General features: G+C 44.0%; 1 protein-coding gene across 1 annotated transcript in view; it reads right to left on the bottom strand.

The window, feature by feature from the left end:
* Nucleotides 1-19959, bottom strand: part of ATRAID (all-trans retinoic acid induced differentiation factor) — a 78277-nt gene that overhangs the window by 26708 nt on the left and 31610 nt on the right. Inside the window, exons 4-5 of the mRNA XM_030198572.1 lie at nucleotides 13099-13170; nucleotides 6713-6784 (exon numbers count right to left, since the gene is read on the bottom strand). Of these exons, the coding sequence (XP_030054432.1) occupies nucleotides 6713-6784; nucleotides 13099-13170 (144 nt within the window). The remainder of the gene's footprint in view (nucleotides 1-6712; nucleotides 6785-13098; nucleotides 13171-19959) is intronic.

Raw genomic sequence — 19959 nt, 5'->3', positions numbered from 1 at the left:
ACCGGAGGGGTAGGGCGCAACAGCTCTCCCAGAATCTCTGGGAGAACGGCCCGGAGGCTCTCGTTCAGAGCGGCTGCAGAGAAAGGCATGGAGGTCGATGCAGGCGTCGACGTCAGAACCTGTTCCGGGCGAGGAGGCTGTTCCGGGCTGTCCAGAGCGGAGCGCATCGACACCTCTTGAACAGAGGGTGAGCGGTCCTCTCGGTGCCGATGCCTACTGGGTGCCGACTCCCTCGGCGACCCAGAGCTCTCGGTACCGACACGGGAAGGAGACCGGTGACGATGCTTCTTCGATTTCTTGGAGCGAAGCATGTCACCGGAGCTTCCCGGTACCGACGAGGAGGACGTAGAATCCAGCCGTCGCTTCCTCGGGGCCGAGGCCGAAGGAGGTCGGTCTCGGGGGGGGGCTGTACCGCAGGAGCCCTCAGGGTAGGGGGAGACCCACCCGAAGGCTCACCGCCACCAGCAGGGGAATGGACAGCCCTCACCTGCACTCCTGACGATGCACCACCGTCCGACGACATCAGCAGACGAGGTCCCGGTACCACCGACGTCGATGCAGCTATCCGATGTCTCGGCGCCGATGCAGAGGGCCGATGCCTCGATGCACTCGATGCACTGGCGGCCGAGGATGAAGCTCTGGACGCTGAAGACGTCGATGCACACGATACCCCCGGTGCCGATGCCGACGAAGAGCCCGAGAACAAAACGTTCCACTGGGCCAATCTCGCTACCTGAGTCCGCCTTTGCAAAAGGGAACACAGACTACAGGCCTGAGGGCGGTGCTGGGCCCCCAGACACTGAAGACACGACGCGTGCCTGTCAGTGAGCGAGAATACCCGGGCGCACTGGGTGCACTTCTTGAAGCCGCTGGAAGGCTTCGATGTCATGGGCGGAAAAATCACGCCGGCGAAATCGAAATCCGAAATGACGGAAAAAGCACCAAAAACTTTGAGGGAGAAAAATCTCGACCGAGGCCGAAAAGAGGCCTACCCCGACAACGAAAGAAAACTTACCGGGGCAAAGACTGAAAAATACGGGAAGGGGCAAAAGAAACCCGAGGGGGTTTTCGGAGCACTTCCCGAGCAAAATCTAACACTTTTCCGAAGAAAAACACGTCAATAAAAGAACGGACGCGCGAGGTCGACTCTCCGGGGCTCGACACGGCGAAAACACAACCGTACCGAGTGCGGACGAAAGAAGACTGGCCGGCTCGAGCCGGTTTCGGGCGGGAAGACGGCCGCGCATGCGCGGTGCGCGCGGGGGCTAGCAAAGGACTTTGCTAGTGAAGATTCCGATTGGAGGGGCTGCCATGGACGTCACCCATCAGTGAGAACAAGCAGCCTGCTTGTCCTCGGAGAATTATAGATACGTCATGCAAGGTTCCACGTTATGAGTCATAGACCAAGAAAGGGATCTAGGTGTCGTCGTTGCTGATGGAAAACAAAAGTGAGAGCGTTATAATGCCTTTTTATCGATTCATGGTGTGACCGCACCTCAAATATTGTGTTCAATTCTGGTCGCCGCATCTCAAAAAAGATATAGCAGAATTAGAAAAGGTACAGAGAAGGTCAACAAAAATGATAAAGGGGATGGGACGACTTCCCTATGAGGACAGGCTAAAGTAGCTAGGGCTCTTCAGCTTGGAGAAAAGGCAGCTGAGGGGAGATATGATAGAGGTCTGTAAAATGATGAGTGGAGTTGAACGGGTAGATATGAAGTGTAGGTTTACGCTTTCTAAAAATACTAGGACTAGGGGGCATGTGATGAAGCTACAATGCAGTAAATTGAAAATGAATCGGAGAAAAATTTTCTTCACTGATTGTGTAATTAAACTCTGGAATTCGTTGCCAGAGAATGTGGTAAAGGCGGTCAGCTTAGCGGAGTTTAAAAAAGGTTTGGACAGCTTCCTAAAGGAAAAGTCCATAGACTTTTAAATGGTCTTGGGGAAAATCCACTATTTCTGGGATAAGCAGTATAGAATGTTTTGTACTTTTTGGGGATCTTGCCAGGTATTTGTGACCTGGATTGGACACTGTTGGAAACAGGATGCTGGGCTTGATCGACCTTTGGTCTTTCCCAGTATGGCAATGCTTATGTACAATAGCAATTCATGGTAATAATTCCCGCACTTGAGACATTGTAAGAATATCATGTGGTAAGTTATGCAAAAACAAAGCAGGAAATGCATATAAAAGTTTTGGGAGGCTGGTATTTATGTGCAGAACAGGCGCCGATGTATGCTGGCACTTTCGTTTTTGTTTGGATACACAGACACGAGCCCTTACCACTCATCTGCCTTTTAAAAATTGCACGTGCTTGTTCCGGTCATTGAAAAAGGCAAATTTGGCATTTTATGATCTCATCCAACACTTCTATGCTGCCCTGGATCTGATGAAAATTTTCTCGTGTTGTGCACGTCAAAAGATGCTATTTCTTTCTATGCATTCAGGGGAATAATTAGTTACCTAATTACCATATCTTTTAATTTAGCAGGCAGCCATGTCTTCTGTGCAAGTTAACATCTACACTGAACCCCCCTTTGCATTGCTCAGCCAGTAACATGTGCATACAATCTGTGGTTAGGTTCACGATAACTTTCTGAAATAGCCCCATAGAAAAGGTTGAGGAATTGCATTACCAGGATAGAACAGTGCAGATATACGAGGACTAAAATGGAGCTCAAAAACTAATTTAAGACATCAATGTAGGAAGGCAAGTGGTTGGATCAGGTGTCAGAGGAGAATCGAGTCAAAGACAAATGATTTCAGACCAAATATATTTGCAGCTGGGACACAAATATACCTCTAGTCTGGTAAATAGGATGGGGAACCAGCTCCACTCAGCAAAAGGTGTTGCATTACCCGTTCACTGCATGAAGGACATTTTACAAGGTCTTTTTCTCATCTCTCCTGTCTTCCTGGAGAACTAGCCGTCAGGCTGTTAAATGATTAGTGACTCCAGCAAGCTTACGCATGCGCTCAGTGGTACAATATCAGCATGCAAGTCAAATAAGCATGTAAATGCAAAGGCACACAAACAGGGGGAGGCACATTTACAAGTCAATCATTTACACACGTAGGTTACAGAATATTTGCATTTATGCGTTCAAGTGCTACATTTAGGTGTGCACATTTTACACCTATGACATGGTGTAAGCGGCCAGGCACACCTAAATGTTAGCAGCCATTTTCAGTACGGAGACCGCATGGGCAGGAGTGCAGGAGGGTTGCTCCTGTCCACCACTGGACCACTAGACCTGTAAGGTAGGCCCAGGGAGGGACCTACGGTGGGTCCAGGAGGAAGAGTTTCCTCTTTACAATAGAGGGAGTTCATGAGTAGGAGTTTCTAGTTGGGGGGGTGACACTGGGGGCAGATCAAGCCACAGCAGGACACCTCAGGGAAGGGAGGGGAACAGTGGATGCTACGATGTCAGATACTGGCCGTTTGGATATACAGTACATGTTTTGTATTCCTATTACTATTTAAGCTGCATTGAACCTGCTATGAGTGGGAAAGTGCGGGGTACAAGTGTAACAAATAAATAAATAATTTGTGTGCATCTGGAATCAAAAGGAGAATGAATGATGAAGCTGTATTAGAAACTTACTATGTGCATATGGTAAGCCTTTTTTTTACTTGCATCATGCAAAAGGAATCTTACCAGCTGGTAACTTCCATATTTGAAATTTGTTAGGGATAATGAGTTCTATATTTAATAGTAAGAAAAAAATCAATCACTCTCCTTTATGTACCCAGGGAAAGTTATAGTGTGTTGAAATTCATTTTGTGGGTGTTAGCTGGCGTAGAAATTAGGGTACCAGGCTACAGCTGACATTTTGTGTAAGTGTGACAGTATTAATGTTAAACTTTATGAGCTGTCATGCACAGAATAACCTGGGCTGATTCATTACCAAAGATAATTTCTTATTATAGAGATACATAAATATTGTCATTTCTCCCTAGATGTTTTTATGGTGAAGTATTTTTTATTATGAGTTCAAACAAGAAATAAATTGCAAAATGCACAAGAAAAAATACAAAATCCCAACCCTCCCCCCTTCTCTGTAAATTATCATCCCACAAACCCCCCTCCCCTTTTTACCCATGTCTAAAGTCCAAAGAACAGACCAACCAACGTGTGCCCCACAGCTATAAAACTCAAAATGTGCAGTAAGCCAGGTTAAAGTGTTCAGAAGAGCTGATCACACTCTAGTGGAGAGGGTGAGAAGGTATGGGGACCAGATGCGTAGAAATGTTTTCCATGCCCTGGTGGCTTTATTCTCCATGGACAAACATTCCATGTTAAGTAGTTCATACATCTGATTATGTCATAACACCAGCATCCCTAGATGTTTTTAAAATTGAATTTGATATTTTAAATGCAGTAAGATGTAAATTCTATATCTAAGGTGATACAGCTCACATGCTTAGCTATTTTCAGTGAGCCATCAAGGTCCATAGAGGCCTTTCTAAAGATATTGCATGTGTTTCAAGCAAGTTTTAATATAAGTATGTGGTACAAAACAGGATACATTTAAAGGGTAACGTGGATAAAGGTGGGAGAGACGGAGGCTATTGGGCTGAGGGGAGTGAGAGAAATTGGGCAAGACTGGATAGGTGGGGACATAGCTGAACCAAATAAAAATTACCCCTCCCTGACACAGTCAAAGGGTTTGTTCAATACTGGGGGTGCTCAAGCAACTGGAATATATAAGTTTGAAATTTACGTATGTCACTGTTTGTTTCTTTGGTTTTGTACTGTATTGAGAGTATGGCTTCTTGGGGGTTCAGTTACATTTTTTTCTATTTTTAGTCTGTGTGAAAAAGGCCAGGTATTCTGTTAGCATCAAGTGTCTGTGTAGGACTGATCTGTACTAATCCAGCTTGTTTTGTTTTCCAATAGATGTTTTGATGTTCTTCTGCCCACAACAATATTCAGGGTGTTGTTTTTTTCTAGGAAGGACTTTGTGTGACCCCCCTGGAACTTAGCTTGTAAACATACTAGATTCTGTGGTCCAACTTGTTAAGAATACTTTTTACTTTGTAGTAAAAAGCAGTTTCAAGAACTGTACTTTATTACTTTTACATAAGTATTATTTTTTTTGTTGGATAAGACTTTCTACTTTTACTTCACTACTTTTGAAGCCAGTACTTTTAAAAAGTTAACGACCCTATTTCTGAATAGGACAGGAAAATACCTCAGAGGCTTAACAATCTAAGGACCTCTTTTATCGAGCCGCACTAGTGGTTCTCGTATGGCAATGCCGACAAAGCCTTTCAAAGCGAATGGGCTTTGTTGGCATTACTGCATCGGTGACCTCTAGCGCAGTTTGATAACAGAAGCCTTAAGACTGTACCTGAGGTAATGGAAGGTTAAGTGAGTTGCCCAAGAACACAAAAAGCATCAGTGTGATTTGAACCCAAGTTTCCCCGATTCTCAGCCTACTGCTCTAACTGCCTCTGATCTGCTTCTAATCAGGTTCACGAGCACAAAGGATCGTCCTTGCTTCAATTTTACCGAACAACAAAGTATATATATTTCTTTGGCATCTAACGGGACAACTCATCTTAATTGTTACCTTAAAAAGAGTAAGTTCTGCTGCTCCTTAAATGTCACAACTTTTTTGACCCCTGTTACAGGTGCTTAGTGCCAAAATACAGCCTGTGTTGGGTCATTAAGGGAAGAATTGGCATTCAACAAGTTATACGATTAAAGAAACTTTGTCCCGATTCTGAAGGCTCCTGGTGCTTCTTTTTTGCTATGTGGACTTTGCTATGTACTTTGGACCCTCTCTGTGCTGCTCACTGCATCATCTGACCCACATCCCATGTTTTTACATTTTAAAATAAAGACATAAGCTGAAATTAGTGATTGGTACAATTGCTATTCACAGAACAGAAACACTGCATCTCACATACATGCTTCATCTTTGCTCAGAAGGAATGGCTATATATAGAGAGAAAGAAGATTCTTGGTTTCTCTATAACTATTCAAGCTTTGGTTTCTTTGCCAAACCTGCCACCAACTTCCAATGCAACTCTTATCAACTAGACACTAGATTCTGGTGTTTGCTGGGTCAAAGGCAGGACAGGCTCAAGGCATGAGCAAGGCGAGGCACTGGCTCAGGGCGTCGAAAGCCTGCCTCACTGGCTCACCCTTCAAAGTGATGAGACTGTTTTGCTTTCACCATTATCTGAACCACCACTGGCACCTCTGCAGATTTAAATGGAAGAACAGGTATTTCTTATTCTTGTATTTAGACCTGGGGTAGTGCCGGTGGCTGAGTGCACGGAGAAAACAGCAGTGACAGCAAAGCAACATGCTCTCTCCAGTGTAAAAAGTAGAGCTGATGCTGGAGGAGGGGAGTGGGGGCCATAGCAACAGTTGGTTCAGGCACCACAACCCCTCAAGCCAGCATTGGCCAAAGCCAGGTGACCAAAAATTGTGTGCTTTGTACCTCAGGTTTCCATATTACAGTTAATGATTTCAGAATGTTCTTGAATACAGACTTCTGGAGCAATCTGAATCCTTTACACCTTTTCCAGCACCTGTACATGTCACATATTGGAATGCTCATGCTAGACTCTGGAAAAATCATCATAGGGATGCTGAAAGGTAGACATCTGGTAACCATTAAAATTTACATCCTGAAATCTCCCCCATATGTGTGGCAATATAGCATGATACACCCTGTCACAGGAGCACTTACAAGTACTGCAGAAAGATGAAGCCCTGGAAGAAAGAATCGGACACATTCTGTAAGGGGTTTTCTGAGAGGTCCCTGCAGAGGGAAAGAGAAGGAGGTTTACGTTTATTTTCAGGTCTGCTTTCTTGCCAGAAATTGCTGATATGGCTGAAAGAAATCATTAAAGAACACAAATGTGCACACAGATTCAGGATGCTCATGGAAAGCACAACACAATCCTGGATGTATATATACAGAAGAACGCCGATGATACAAAAGCTGATCGTCCAGATGTCCAATTATACGGACCATCATCACCTCCAGTCTCCATGTCCCACAGATAGTTGAAAAATTAAAATTGCTCACCAGAACGATGAAGAACCGTCTGGAGATGGATAGAAGGAAGCCCCCACAAAGCTCCACTGTATCGCGAGTGCCTGCATGCCATGCGTGGTCATATACGAATATGCACATCAATATGAGGTGCTACTTAGCAGAGCTCAGTAAGAGCCTTCGTTGTATCCAGCTCCAGACGGTGCTATATCCTTCTGGTGAGCAACTTTAATATTCCACAGTTTTTTATGATTATCCGGACCACCCCATGCAGAGGACAGGCCGGATAATCGGCATTTTACTGTATATGTGTACTTACATCACATGTTGCACATATAACCTCTCCCCTGTTATGTTCATGCATGTACACTCATAGCTATATTCTTTCAAGCACTACGCAACAATAAAAAAAATACAAATAAAAATAAAACACAAAGGAACGGAGAAGGGCGTCACAATGATTATAGAGATGGAACATTCTTTGAAGAAAGGCTCAAAAGGTTAGAGCTTTTCACCTTGGAGTAAAGATGGGATATGGTAGAAGTTTAACCAGGGAACAGTTTAACCGTCAAACACTAAAACAAGAGGACACTCCGTGTAACTAATAACCAGCAAATTAAAAATAAATTGTAGAAAGTTTTTTTTTTTCATGACGCACAACAGAGACCTATGGATCTACTTCCGGAGGACATGATCAAGTCAGCTAACATGGCAGGGTTCAAAAGAGGTTTGGGCAAGTTCTTGGAGGAATAGTCCATAAAAAATTGCCCCTCCCTGGAAATGAAGTACAGAAAAAGATCTCCTTTTAGTGATCGGCTGGGTATTTGTGACTTGGACTGGCCAGTAGAATCTTGCTAGAATGTTATATGCACATTCAGTACACACAATGAAGTAAAATTTAAGTCATTGGGGGGGGGGGGCAAGATGGCAAATGCCAAATTGCAGCCTTTTATAGGAACTCAACTTTTGCCACTGGGGGGGGGGGGGGAGGGGGAAATGCCAGATCACCACAGGGGTAGGGGGTGGAGGGAGAAATACCAGGTCCCCACTGCGGAAGGAAGTGAAGAAATGCCAGTCACCACCGGAGAAAGAAGTGGAGAGAGAAATGCCAGGTCACCACTGGGGAAGGAGGCGAAGGGAGAAATGCTGGAATATAAACCCTTGATTTATATTCAAGTTAACAGTCTTCCCCCCCCCCTTTTTTTTTTTTTTTAGGGGAAAATGTTCTCAGTTAATATTCAAGTATATATGTTATGTGCTGGAAGTGAGACGGCAGCTGTAACTGTGGGAGATTGTGAAGAAAGCAGGGTAGGAGTGTTTGGTCTCAATTTGGATTCCTTGACTGGAGATGGAGAGAGTACCTTCTGTGGGGAGCCGTCAAGTTTGTCCGGTCTTCATATACTGATGCTCCCTGCAAGGTGTTACACTACTATCTCAAGAACAGGTTTCTCTGACTGAATGTGTTAATCAGTTCTGTACCTTTTCTGAAAAAAAACTGTTTCCAAACCTAAAGCCTTACACTAAAAAATTCAGTAACATAAATTATATGTACTAGATTGCTACAGAAAAACTTCTGCCTTATAACTGATGGAGGTGGCTTTCATTAGATACAATCTGAATTTGTGTAAGAGTAGAAAGGCAAGCTAGTGTCAAGGGTGTGGGCCTGGACAGGAAGTAGTTGGAGCAGAAGCTCTCTCCTCCATGTCCCCATATTTCCTTTCAACAAGGGAATCCACGGTTATCCTTGGCCCATCTTATAAATGGACAAGCATAGGATTTATTTTCTAAGCAGAAGTAAAACAAAAATACAGAAACGTAAAAGAAAGTTCAAAGGTCATGCACTTTGGAATACCTTGCAGCTTGTGCCCCTCCCCCTCATTTCAATATTTCCAAGAGGGTGGGAAGTTTCGGTGGTCAATAGGCCAGAAGACACAGCTGCACCATACCACAAATTGTAATACTAGCAGAGTGGTATATATGATAGGCTGTCTTTGCGCCCTGATATATGTGGGTCAGACTAAGCAGAATTTGCATGTCAGATAGGTTGAACATAAGAACTATTTAACAGTGAAAAAATTAGAAGCACCTATGTTAAAACACTGTGTGGAAAGGGGACATTAGTTCATGGATGTAAGATGTATAGGGATTGATCACATTCTAGATAACAACCGCAGGGGTGACATTTCTAAAATATTAGATCAGCGAGAACAGCGCTGGATTTATTTGCCGCATTTGTATCCCACATTTTCCCACCTCTTTGCAGGCTCAATGTGGCTTACATTATGCCGCAATGGTGATCGCCATTAACGGAACGAGAAGTACAGAGTATTATTACAATTAAGGTACATAAAGTATCAAGTAAATAATTCATATCAGGTATATGATATCAAGGATAAAGTGGAGTGGCCTAGTGGTGGACTTTGGTCCTGGGGAACTGAGGAACTGAGTTCGATTCCCACTTCAGGCACAGGCAGCTCCTTGTGACTCTGGGCAAGTCACTTAACCCTCCATTGCCCCATGTAAGCCGCATTGAGCCTGCCATGAGTGGGAAAGCGCGGGGTACAAATGTAACAAAAAATAAAACAATGTGGTTAAAGCAGTCAAATTAAAAAGTTCAATGTTGGGTCGTTCTGGTACAATTTTAATGTTAAGTCTTTTATGAAGGATTCTTTTTGTAAGTTTCTTTGAACAGGTTAGTCTTTAGTAGATTCCGGAAGGCTGTCAGATCGTACGTTGTTTTTATAGTATTCGGTAGTGCATTCCATTGTTGCGTGCAGACCTAGAAGAAGCTGGATGCATAAACTGATTTGTATTTGAGTCCTCTACAATTGGGGTAATGGAGGTTTAAGAAAGAGTGTGAAAAACTTTTTGTGTTCCTTGCTGGTAGGTCTATAAGGTCTGACATATATACTTATTTTATTTATTGCACTTGTATCCCACATTTTCCCACCTATTTGCAGGCTCAATGTGGCTTACAAAGACCTGTTATGGCATCGTCACTCCAGGTTAAATAATATAGTTACATAGTAACATAGTAGATGACGGCAGAAAAAGACCTGCATGGTCCATCCAGTCTGCCCAACAAGATAATTTCACGTGTGCTACTTTTTGTGTATACCTTACCTTGATTTGTATCTGCCATTGTCAGGGCACAGACCGTATAAGTCTGCCCAGCACTAGCCCCGCCTCCCAACCACCAGCCCCGCCTCCCACCACCACCGGCACAACGTAATGACAGAAATCAGAACAATTAGTTTAAGCTGTGTGAGTAAGGTGTTACAAAGAAGTCAATGAAGGTAAGAGGATTTGGTTAATCAGCTGTAGGAAGATACATTCTGAGTAAAGTTGGGTAGGTGTTTTGTTATAGTTAGTTAGGGATTCTCGTGGTAAGTTTTGTTAAAAGGTAAGTCTTCAGGGATTTGCGAAAGTTAAGTTAGTTCTTTGATCGTTCTCAAGTGAGTTGGAAGTGAGTTCCATATCTGCGTGCTCATATAAGAAAAGCTGGTCGCATGTACTAGTTTGTATTTTAGTCCTTTACAGCTGGGGAAGTGTAGGTTAAGAAAGGTGCGGGAAGATCTCTTGGCATTTCTGGGTGGTAGGTCCACGAGGTCTAGCATGTATGCCGGGGCATCACCGTAAATGATTTTGTGGACAATCGTGCAGATCTTGAATGCGGTACGTTCTTTAAGTGGGAGCCAGTCTAGTTTCTTTCTTAGGGGTTTTGCACTTTCATATTTTGTTTTCCCAAATATGAGTCTGGCTGCGGTATTTTGGGCTGTTTGAAGTTTTTTGATGGTCTGTTCTTTACAGCCGGCAAAGAGTGCACTGCAGTAATCCAGGTGGCTTAGTACCATTGACTGTACCAGGTTCTGAAAAATGGCCCTTGGGAAGAAAGGTTTTACTCTTTTGAGTTTCCACATAGACTGGAACATTTTCTTAGTTGTGTTCTTCACATGATTTTCAAGTGTGAGATTTCGGTCAATGGTGACTCCCAGAATTTTCAGGTTGTTTGAGACGGGAAGGGAAAAGTTTGAGGTGATTAGGGTAGTGAATTTATTTGTATTGTGTTGTGAGGTGATTATAAGACATTGTGTTTTTTCTGCGTTGAGTTTCAATTGAAATGCATCCGCCCAAGAGTGCATTATTTGGAAGCTTTGGTTGATTTCGTTGGTGATTTCCTTTAGGTCATGTTTAAATGGGATGTAAATCGTAACATCATCTGCATATATGTATGGGTTGAGCTTATGATTGTCTAATATCTTGGCTAGGGGTTATCATCATCAGGTTAAAGAGGGCTGGTGAGAGGGGGATCCTTGGGGGACTCCGCTTTCCGGTCTCCATGGGTCGGATGTCTTTGCGTTAGTTGTTACTTGGTGGGATCTTGTTGTCAGGAATCCTCTAAACCAATTAAAAACATTACCTCCAATTCCGAAGTATTCCAGGATGTATAATAATATTCCGTGGTTGACCATATCGAAGGCACTGGACATGTCAAATTGGAGGAGGAGTATGTTATTCCCGGTTGCGATTGTACATTTAAATTTGTTCATTAAAGTTACTAGTACAGTTTCTGTGCTGTAATTCGATCAAAATCCTGATTGAGATTCATGTAGAATTGAGTGTTTATTTAAGTGGTTAGTGAGCTGTTTCGTCACTACCCCTTCCATGAGTTTGGTTATGAGCGGAATAGATGCTACTGGGCGATAGTTGGTTACATCGTTTGTACTTTTCTTTGCGTCTTTAGGTAGGGGGGTGAGTAGTATATTTCCTTTGTCCTTTGGGAAGAGACCATTTTGTAGCATGTAGTTTAGATGTCTCGTGAGGTCTATTATGAATTGCTGGGGGGCAGATCTTATAAGAATATTAGGACAGATGTCCAGTTTGCATTACAATTTGTCGTATCTTTTGAGTGATTGAGAAATTTCTTCGATCGATAGTGAATCGAAGTTGGTCCATGATCGGTCTGCTGGATATTCCCCGTGTGTTGGTTTAGACCCTCAAGGAGGTTTGCATAATCAGTTGTGTTGTTGGGTATCGTAGTACGTAACTTTGTGATTTTTTCTTTGAAGTAATTCACGAGGCTATTTGCTGATGGGGTATCACTGTATATTGGGGCCTCTCCATGAATGATTTTATGAACCAGGGTGCAGATTTTATCAGTCACTGCCTGCAGATTTTTTTTTTTTTGGGGGGGGGGGGGAGGAGAGGAAGAAAGCAAAACTGCTGAACACTAAAGGGGAAGGAGAAAGGGATAAATTGCAGGATACTACAGGGGAGGAAAGAATATATTTGAATATAACCCATCCTCTCCAGCTTATACTCGAGAACAGTTTTACGGGGGGAAACTAACTCGACTAGTGTTATGAGTACCGTATATACAGTAATTAAACATATACAGGTGGTCCCTATCTACTGCAATACTGATATGCAAATTTAAAATAAAATTGTTCTTCAACACTCTTAACTATCACCTTAGGAAGATTAATGTTTGATAATTCAGATTTCAGTATGTTCACTTTAATCCCTGAAACCTCTCCAAACCTTTCCAATTCAGCTACCAGGAATCTCAGGGACTCAAATGTCTTTACAACTGTACACAGCAAATTACGAGATCTTAGAAAATTGGGTCCCCATTCTAGCCCCCTCAATCAGGCCATTATCTAATACTCTGAGCCAACAGCTTCAGCTTAGCACCAGGAAATGTGCCTAACTTTAGACACGAGGATTTACACCAACTAAACCCTGGTGTAAATCTTCATGCATAAATCAGGGGTGTAGCTAGGTGGGGCCACGGGGGCATGGGCCCCCGCAGATTTAGTCCAGGCCCCCTCTACTTTCGACCCCCCCTGCCGACCCTCCCCACCACCACTGCAAGGTACCTTTGCTGGCAGGGGTTCCCAACCCGAAAACTTACAAGCAGCACAGACTTGAGCTTCCATTCATAGCCCTGCACTGGGCATCCTAGCATCAGTGTTTGGTACATTTGGTAATTCCCCAAACCTGTTTGCTTGACAGACCCTGTGACAGAAGTCAGAGCAGAAGGGAACACATTTCTGTCAAATATCATTACTACTTACAGAATAACAGCAGTTCTGGCATTTTGCAACTCGTTGTCTAAATGGGTCAAGGAACAGTTCCAAAGATCCAGTCTACAAGAGAAAAACAGCTATGAGAGGCATATCTTATCTCCAAGTGAATCACATATAGGTACAAGTCAAAATGTCGAAAAAAATGCACAATGGACCTTCAATAGTGAGTTGGCATCAAAGTGATGCTTATTGGTAACCCGACCCAGTCCATGTTTTGATGGAATGCCTGAGCCTGGGGTCTAATAAAAGACAAAAACATATGAACACTTAAAAAAAAACCAATCTAGATAAAAATAAAAAGTTTCAGCAAACATGTATAAACATTACATCAATCCAAATTGCAGATAGCAGACGTGTTCTGTCAGGTGAAGGCTCAACCTTTAAATCAAACAGAACGCCCAATGCTCGCATGAATTCTTCTTCTTCAATATCTTTATTAGTAAACTGTTCTCATAATGTCACAGACCAACCAACAAGGCCTTGTTTCGAAACTGCATCAGGGGTGGTCCTACAAATAAACAATAAAATTCTCATATCATCATACAAGCCAAATATTTTACACTAAAATATTGGACAAAAAAACAAAACATGTCAAGTCACAACATATAAACTCATGCCCATCATTTCTTTCAAAATGGCGCCAACTTGAGGCCGCTAACTTTTATAGGATCAGCTGATCACAGAACACCAATCAAAAATCTACAACAGTGAATCCCAATCCAAATTTAGATTTAAGCCTGCTGGGAACACAGCCCTTAATTTGAAGATCCAACATTGCTCTTTGTATATATCTACTATATCGCCACCCTCCCATCCCACTGTGATCTTATCCAAAATAATGTTTTTAATCAACCCAATGCGCAACCAATGGGGCTGTCATTGTCCCAGTTTTAATCCTTGACTTATGTCTGTCAGTCTATGTTTTACTGGCTGACTAGATGGTGCCACACATAGTATAGAACAGTGAAGAAAAATTGCTACAGAGTTTATAATTGTTGTTTCTACCAGCTACAATAGTTTGTGAAGCTGTTTTACTACTACTACTTAACATTTCTAGAGCGCTACTAGGGTTACGCAGCGCTGTACAATTTAACAAAGAGAGACAGTCCCTGCTCAAAGAGCTTACAATCTAATAGACAAGTGAACGGTCGGTCCGATAGGGGCAGTCAAATTGGGGCAGTCTGGATTCACTGAACGGTAAGGGTTAGGTGCCGAACGCAGCATTGAAGAGGTGGGCTTTAAGCAAAGACTTGAAGACGGGCAGGGAGGGGGCTTGGCGTAAGGGTTCAGGAAGGTTGTTCCAAGCATAGGGTGAGGCGAGGCAGAATGAGCGGAGCCTGGAGTTGGCGGTGGTGGAGAAGGGTACTGAGAGGAGGGATTTATCCTGTGAACGGAGGTTACGGGCGGGAACGTAAGGGGAGATGAGGGTAGAAAGATAGTGAGGGGCAGCAGACTGAGTGCATTTGTAGGTAAGAAGGAGAAGCTTGAATTGAATGCGGTATCTGATCGGAAGCCAGTGAAGTGACCTGAGGAGAGGGGTGATATGAGTATATCGGTTCTGGCGGAATATGAGACGTGCAGCAGAGTTCTGAACAGACTGAAGGGGGGATAGATGACTAAGTGGGAGGCCGGTGAGGAGTAAGTTGCAGTAGTCAAGGCGAGAGGTAATGAGAGCGTGGACGAGAGTTCGGGTGGTGTGTTCAGAGAGGAAAGGGCGAATTTTGCTGATGTTAAAGAGGAAGAAGCGACAGATCTTGGCTATCTGCTGGATATGCGCAGAGAAGGAGAGAGAGGAGTCAAAGATGACTCCGAGGTTGTGGGCAGATGAGACGGGGAGGATGAGGGTGTTATCAACTGAGATAGAAAGTGGAGGAAGAGGAGAAGTGGGTTTTGGTGGAAAGACGATAAGCTCGGTTTTAGTGATATTCAGTTGTTATTTCTTTTCTCCTCCACCTTTTAAGACATTGCCTATCCAACTGAAATAGCTTTAGACTTGTTACAGATGTGGACCAACAATAAAGAACGACATCGTGGAAAGCAGCAGCTCATAGGTTTGCTTCCTTTGTTTGTGTATGGCAATGACGGCGGCGCGGGGGAAGTGAACACACAGATTAACCAAACTGGCTTACTTGCTTACAGTGGACTAGATAGGCGGCTCACTTCCACTTCTGTCTATTAAACCTTCTTGCTTGTCTGCCAGTCCTGCCCCCCGAAGTCAGTTCCTGTTCCAGCTACATGCCAATAGAGAGACTTTCTTGCCTGCGCTAACACAGAGAACTTGGGCAGCTGCAGTGGCTTGGGTGACAGCATGAGGAGAAAAAAGGAGGGAAGTAGCAACAGCGGCTTCGGTGACAGTGTGTGGGGAGGGAGGTAGGTGAGGAAATCCCAAATCAAGACTAGTCTAGTGATTGGAGCAGTGTCAGGAGGGGTACCAGTAAAATGTTAAATAGTGTGGGTGCTAGGGCAAGTGTAAAAGGCGGTGAAGTAGATCCATCAACTTGAACAGTATAAATACAATTTGATAGATAAGAGACGAACCAAACAAGAACATTATCGTTTAGCAGTGGAAGAGAGTGATTGTCCAGAACAAAGGTAGCAGAAAGGCCTATGGAAAGAAGGAGAACAGATTTAGTGTGATCTAGGTGGTAGCAGATTTAAGTGGTAATGCCCAGCATAGCTGTTTCTGTGATCGTCCAGAACAAAGGTAGCAGAAAGGTCTATGGAAAGAAGGAGAACAGATTTAGTGTGATTTAGGTGGTAGCAGATTTAAGTGGTAATGCCCAGCATAGCTGTTTCTGTGATCGTCCAGAACAAAGGTAGCAGAAAGGTCTATGGAAAGAAGGAGAACAGATTTAGTGTGATTTAGGTGGTAGCAGATTTAAGTGGTAATGCCCAGCATAGCTGTTTCTGTGATCGTCCAGAACAAAGGTAGCAGAAAGGTCTATGGAAAGAAGGAGAACAGATTTAGTGTGATTTAGGTGGTAGCAGATTTAAGTGGTAATGCCCAGCATAGCTGTTTCTGTGATCGTCCAGAACAAAGGTAGCAGAAAGGCCTATGGAAAGAAGGAGAATAGATTTAGTGTGATCTAGGTGGTAGTAGATTTAAGTGGTAATGCCCAGCATAGCTCTTTCTGTACTATGGTGGTGTCTGAATCCAGTTTGGTTAAGCTGAAGCACATTAGTTTTCTCAAGAAAGTCCTATAGTTGTGATTGAATTGATTCTGCTATTTTGGCTGTAAGGGTAAGATTGTGACAATTTCCGTCCTATTGCTAGTCATTTGAAGATTTGATGATGCCTTTAAGTTTAGGTCTTATAGTGGTGGCTTTCCATGTAGTCGGTACATAGCCCTAGGGAGGCTGGATGTGAGCACAGATAATAGGAAGAAGTCAGTGCTTCTGAAAACTTTTTCATGAGGCCAGAGGGGATAAGTCCTGACAATTCCACAAACTCAAATAACATAATACAAGAATATAAGAATTGCCACACTTGACCAGACCAAGGGTCTAGCTCAGTATCCTGTTTCCAGAGTCTCAAAAGGAAATACTTTTACTAGCATTGAGTGGGCAAAGCAAACAGCTAATAGCCCATCTACCTAAATTATTCTGGGAATAATTGTTTGGGGGGGGGGGGGAGACCCTCCCCAAGGGGCCTAAAAACTTTCATGGCATGAGAGCAGGAGACTACAAGGCTCAAAATTTGCCTATGGCAGCTAATATCCTTGCAAAAATCCTGGGTTCACGAGCTTTTCTTCCTTAAATGTGTCCAAACCTTTTTTAAGCCAGCTATAACTGCTTTTAACACAGCCTCCGGCAATAAATTTCAGAACAAATATCCCCTGAATGAGAATTTCTCTGATTTGTTTTAAATGTACAGTGGCACACCGTATTGACAGACGATATACAGTTATTTCTGCAACAAATTGTTAAAAAACAAAACAAAACTCTACAGTACAATATTTTTCAAAGTTGGTAATATTTAGCTGTTACAGGGTAACTATTTTTTTCTTGCAAAATCTCTCATTAGTCTTAGGTGCACGATTTCCAAAGGTTCTATCCCTTGTTCCTGCATAAGTCTGATAACTCTATCAAGAGCAGCAATTGCTTCAACAGGTGAAATTTTCATAGTTAGCACATCATCATCATTGTCACTGGTGTTCTCTGGGATAGCATGCTGTGGTTGAACAGCCTGTATAATGTCCTCCTCTGACATAATGAACAACTGCATCATTATTACCACAAGGACACTGTATGACATATACTATGATAGAAGAAGCACAGGTAGTAGTATCTGGCCTGTAGAAGGAACTTTCCATTCCAGCCTTTCAAAGGTGACTTTGCACCATTGGAACCGTCCATGCAGTACATTACCAATAGGTATAATCCAAGCTATATTCAATTACAAAGAGCAATGTTGGATCTTCAAATTGAGTACTGTGTTCCCAGTGGGCTTAAATCTAAATTTGGATTGGGATTCACTACTGCATATTTTTGATTGGTGTTCTGTGATCAGCTGATCCTATAAAAGTTAACGCCCTCAAGTTGGCGCCATTTTGAAAGAAATGATGGGACATTATGTTGTGGCTTAAAGTGAGTACTTGTAAAGTTTTTATGTAAAACTAGTAAAAAGGGCCCGTTTCTGACACAAATGAAACAGGCACTAGCAAGGTTTTCCTCGGAGTGTGTATGTTTGAGAGAGTGTGTGAGAGAGTGACTGCGTGAGAGAGAGTGAGACTGGGTGCGTGTGTGTGTGTGACAGAGAGTGAGACTGGGTGCATGTGTGTGTGACAGAGAGAGTGAAACTGTGTGTGTGTGACAGAGTGAGACTGGGTGCGTGTGTGTGACAGAGAGAGTGAAACTGGGTGCGAGTGTGTCTGTGAGAGAGAGAGAGTGTGTGTGTCTGCGTATCTGAGACACGAGTGTGACAGAGAGAAAGTGTGTTTCACACAGATACAGTGTGTGTGTGAGAGAGTGTGTGAGACAGAGAGAGTATATGTGCGATACACAGACTCTCTGTGAGCAGCCACCCATGCCCAGCGACCCTCCTCCAGCCACCCATGTCCATCGACCCTCCTCTCCCCCTGCCCCCCTCCAGCCACCCAAGTCCAGCGACTCTCCTCTCTCCCTTGCCCCCCTCCAGCCACCCATGTCCAGCGACTCTCCTCTCTCCCCTACCCCCCTCCAGCCACCCAGGTTGTCCTGCGAATTCTTCGGGGCATGCAGGAAAGATCCCCAGTCTTGCCTGCCCGCTGCCGGAGCTGACCCTCCCCCGTTGCCAGATCGCTCTTCAAAATGGCCGCCAAGACTTCCAGCTGAAGTCTCGGCGGCCATTTTGAAGAGCGATCCAGCAGCGGGCAGGCAAGACTGAGGATCTTTCCTGCCTGCCCCGAAGAATTCGCTGGACAACCTGGGTGGCTGGAGGGGGGCAGGGGAGAGAGTCGCTGGACATGGGTGGCTGGAGGGGATTTCAATGCAGGGGGCCCAGCGGCGACCTCAGGGGGGGTGGAGCAGTAGCTGCGGCGACATCGGGGGGGGGGGTGGAGGGGCGAGCGGCAGCAACCTTGGGGGCGTGGCAGCGAGGGCGGGGCCTCGTGCTGCTATCATGCGGTTGGTCAGTGCTGTGTGTCACGTCAACCTGAGCTACAGAGCCTAGCAGACCAACTCCAAAGAAGCCACGGACACAGGCAGCAAGACGCATAGAACGTTGGAGGTAAGACTTATTATATAGGATATTTCAGTGTAAAATGTTTGGTTTGTATGATATTGTGAAAATTTGATTGTTTATTTATAGGACCGCCCTGATGCAGTTTTGAAACGGCCTGTCGGTCTGTCTGTGACATTATGAGAACTGTTTACTAATAAAGCTATTGAAGAAGAATTCATGTGAGCGTTGGGCGTTTTGATTTAAACATTACATCAAACATTATGTCATGTAAAATAATTAAATTTCAGCATCAAAAAATTAATAGGTGGAAGCTGTCTAAACAATGTTAAAAAAAACAAAAAAACCCCAAAACAAGTTAAGAGAATGTTATACCTTGGTGCAATGCACTCTCTCTTGAGAAAAATCCAAGAGACTGAATCTGAGCATAATTAAAAAGATATACAAAAAAAATTATATACACTGTTTCTGGAAAATAGTGAGACCCCTAAACATTTTGCAATAACCACAAACCTGCACCAAATTAATTAAAATTTTACATACACAAAAAGAGGGGCATAATCGAAAGGGAAATCCTCATTTCAATTTGTATGTCCTCTCAAAACGTCCCCATCCAGGGGCGGGGAAACCCGTATTTTCGAAAGATGGACGTCCATCTTTCGTTTTGATAATACGGTGAGGGACACCCACATCCTGAAATTTGGTCGTCCTTAGAGATGGTCGTCCCTAGACTTGGTAATTTCTGATTTTCGGTGATAATCGAAACCAAGGACGTCCATCTCAGAAACGACCAAATGCAAGCCCTTTGGTCATGGGAGGAGCCAGCATTTGTAGTGCACTGGTCCCCCTGACATGCCAGGAGACCAACCGGGCACCCTAGGGGGCACTGCAGTGGACTTCATAAATTGCTCCCAGGAACATAGCTCCCTTGTGTGCTGAGCCCCCCAAACCCCCCTAAAAACCACTACTGTACACCACTACTGTAGCCCTTACAGATGAAGGGGGGCAACTAGATGTGGGTACAGTGGGTTTGTGATGGGTTTTGGAGGACTCACTGTTTCCTCCACAAACGTAACAGGTGGGGGGGCGGGGAATGGGCCTGGGTCCGCCTGTCTGAAGTGCACTGCACCCACTAAAACTGCTCCAGGGACCTGCAGACTGCTGTGATGGACCCGAGTATGACATCTGAG

The sequence above is a fragment of the Microcaecilia unicolor genome, chromosome 3 (genome assembly GCF_901765095.1).
Source record: "Microcaecilia unicolor chromosome 3, aMicUni1.1, whole genome shotgun sequence".
Classification (NCBI taxonomy): domain Eukaryota; kingdom Metazoa; phylum Chordata; class Amphibia; order Gymnophiona; family Siphonopidae; genus Microcaecilia; species Microcaecilia unicolor.
This window is presented reverse-complemented; position numbering and strand designations above follow the sequence as displayed.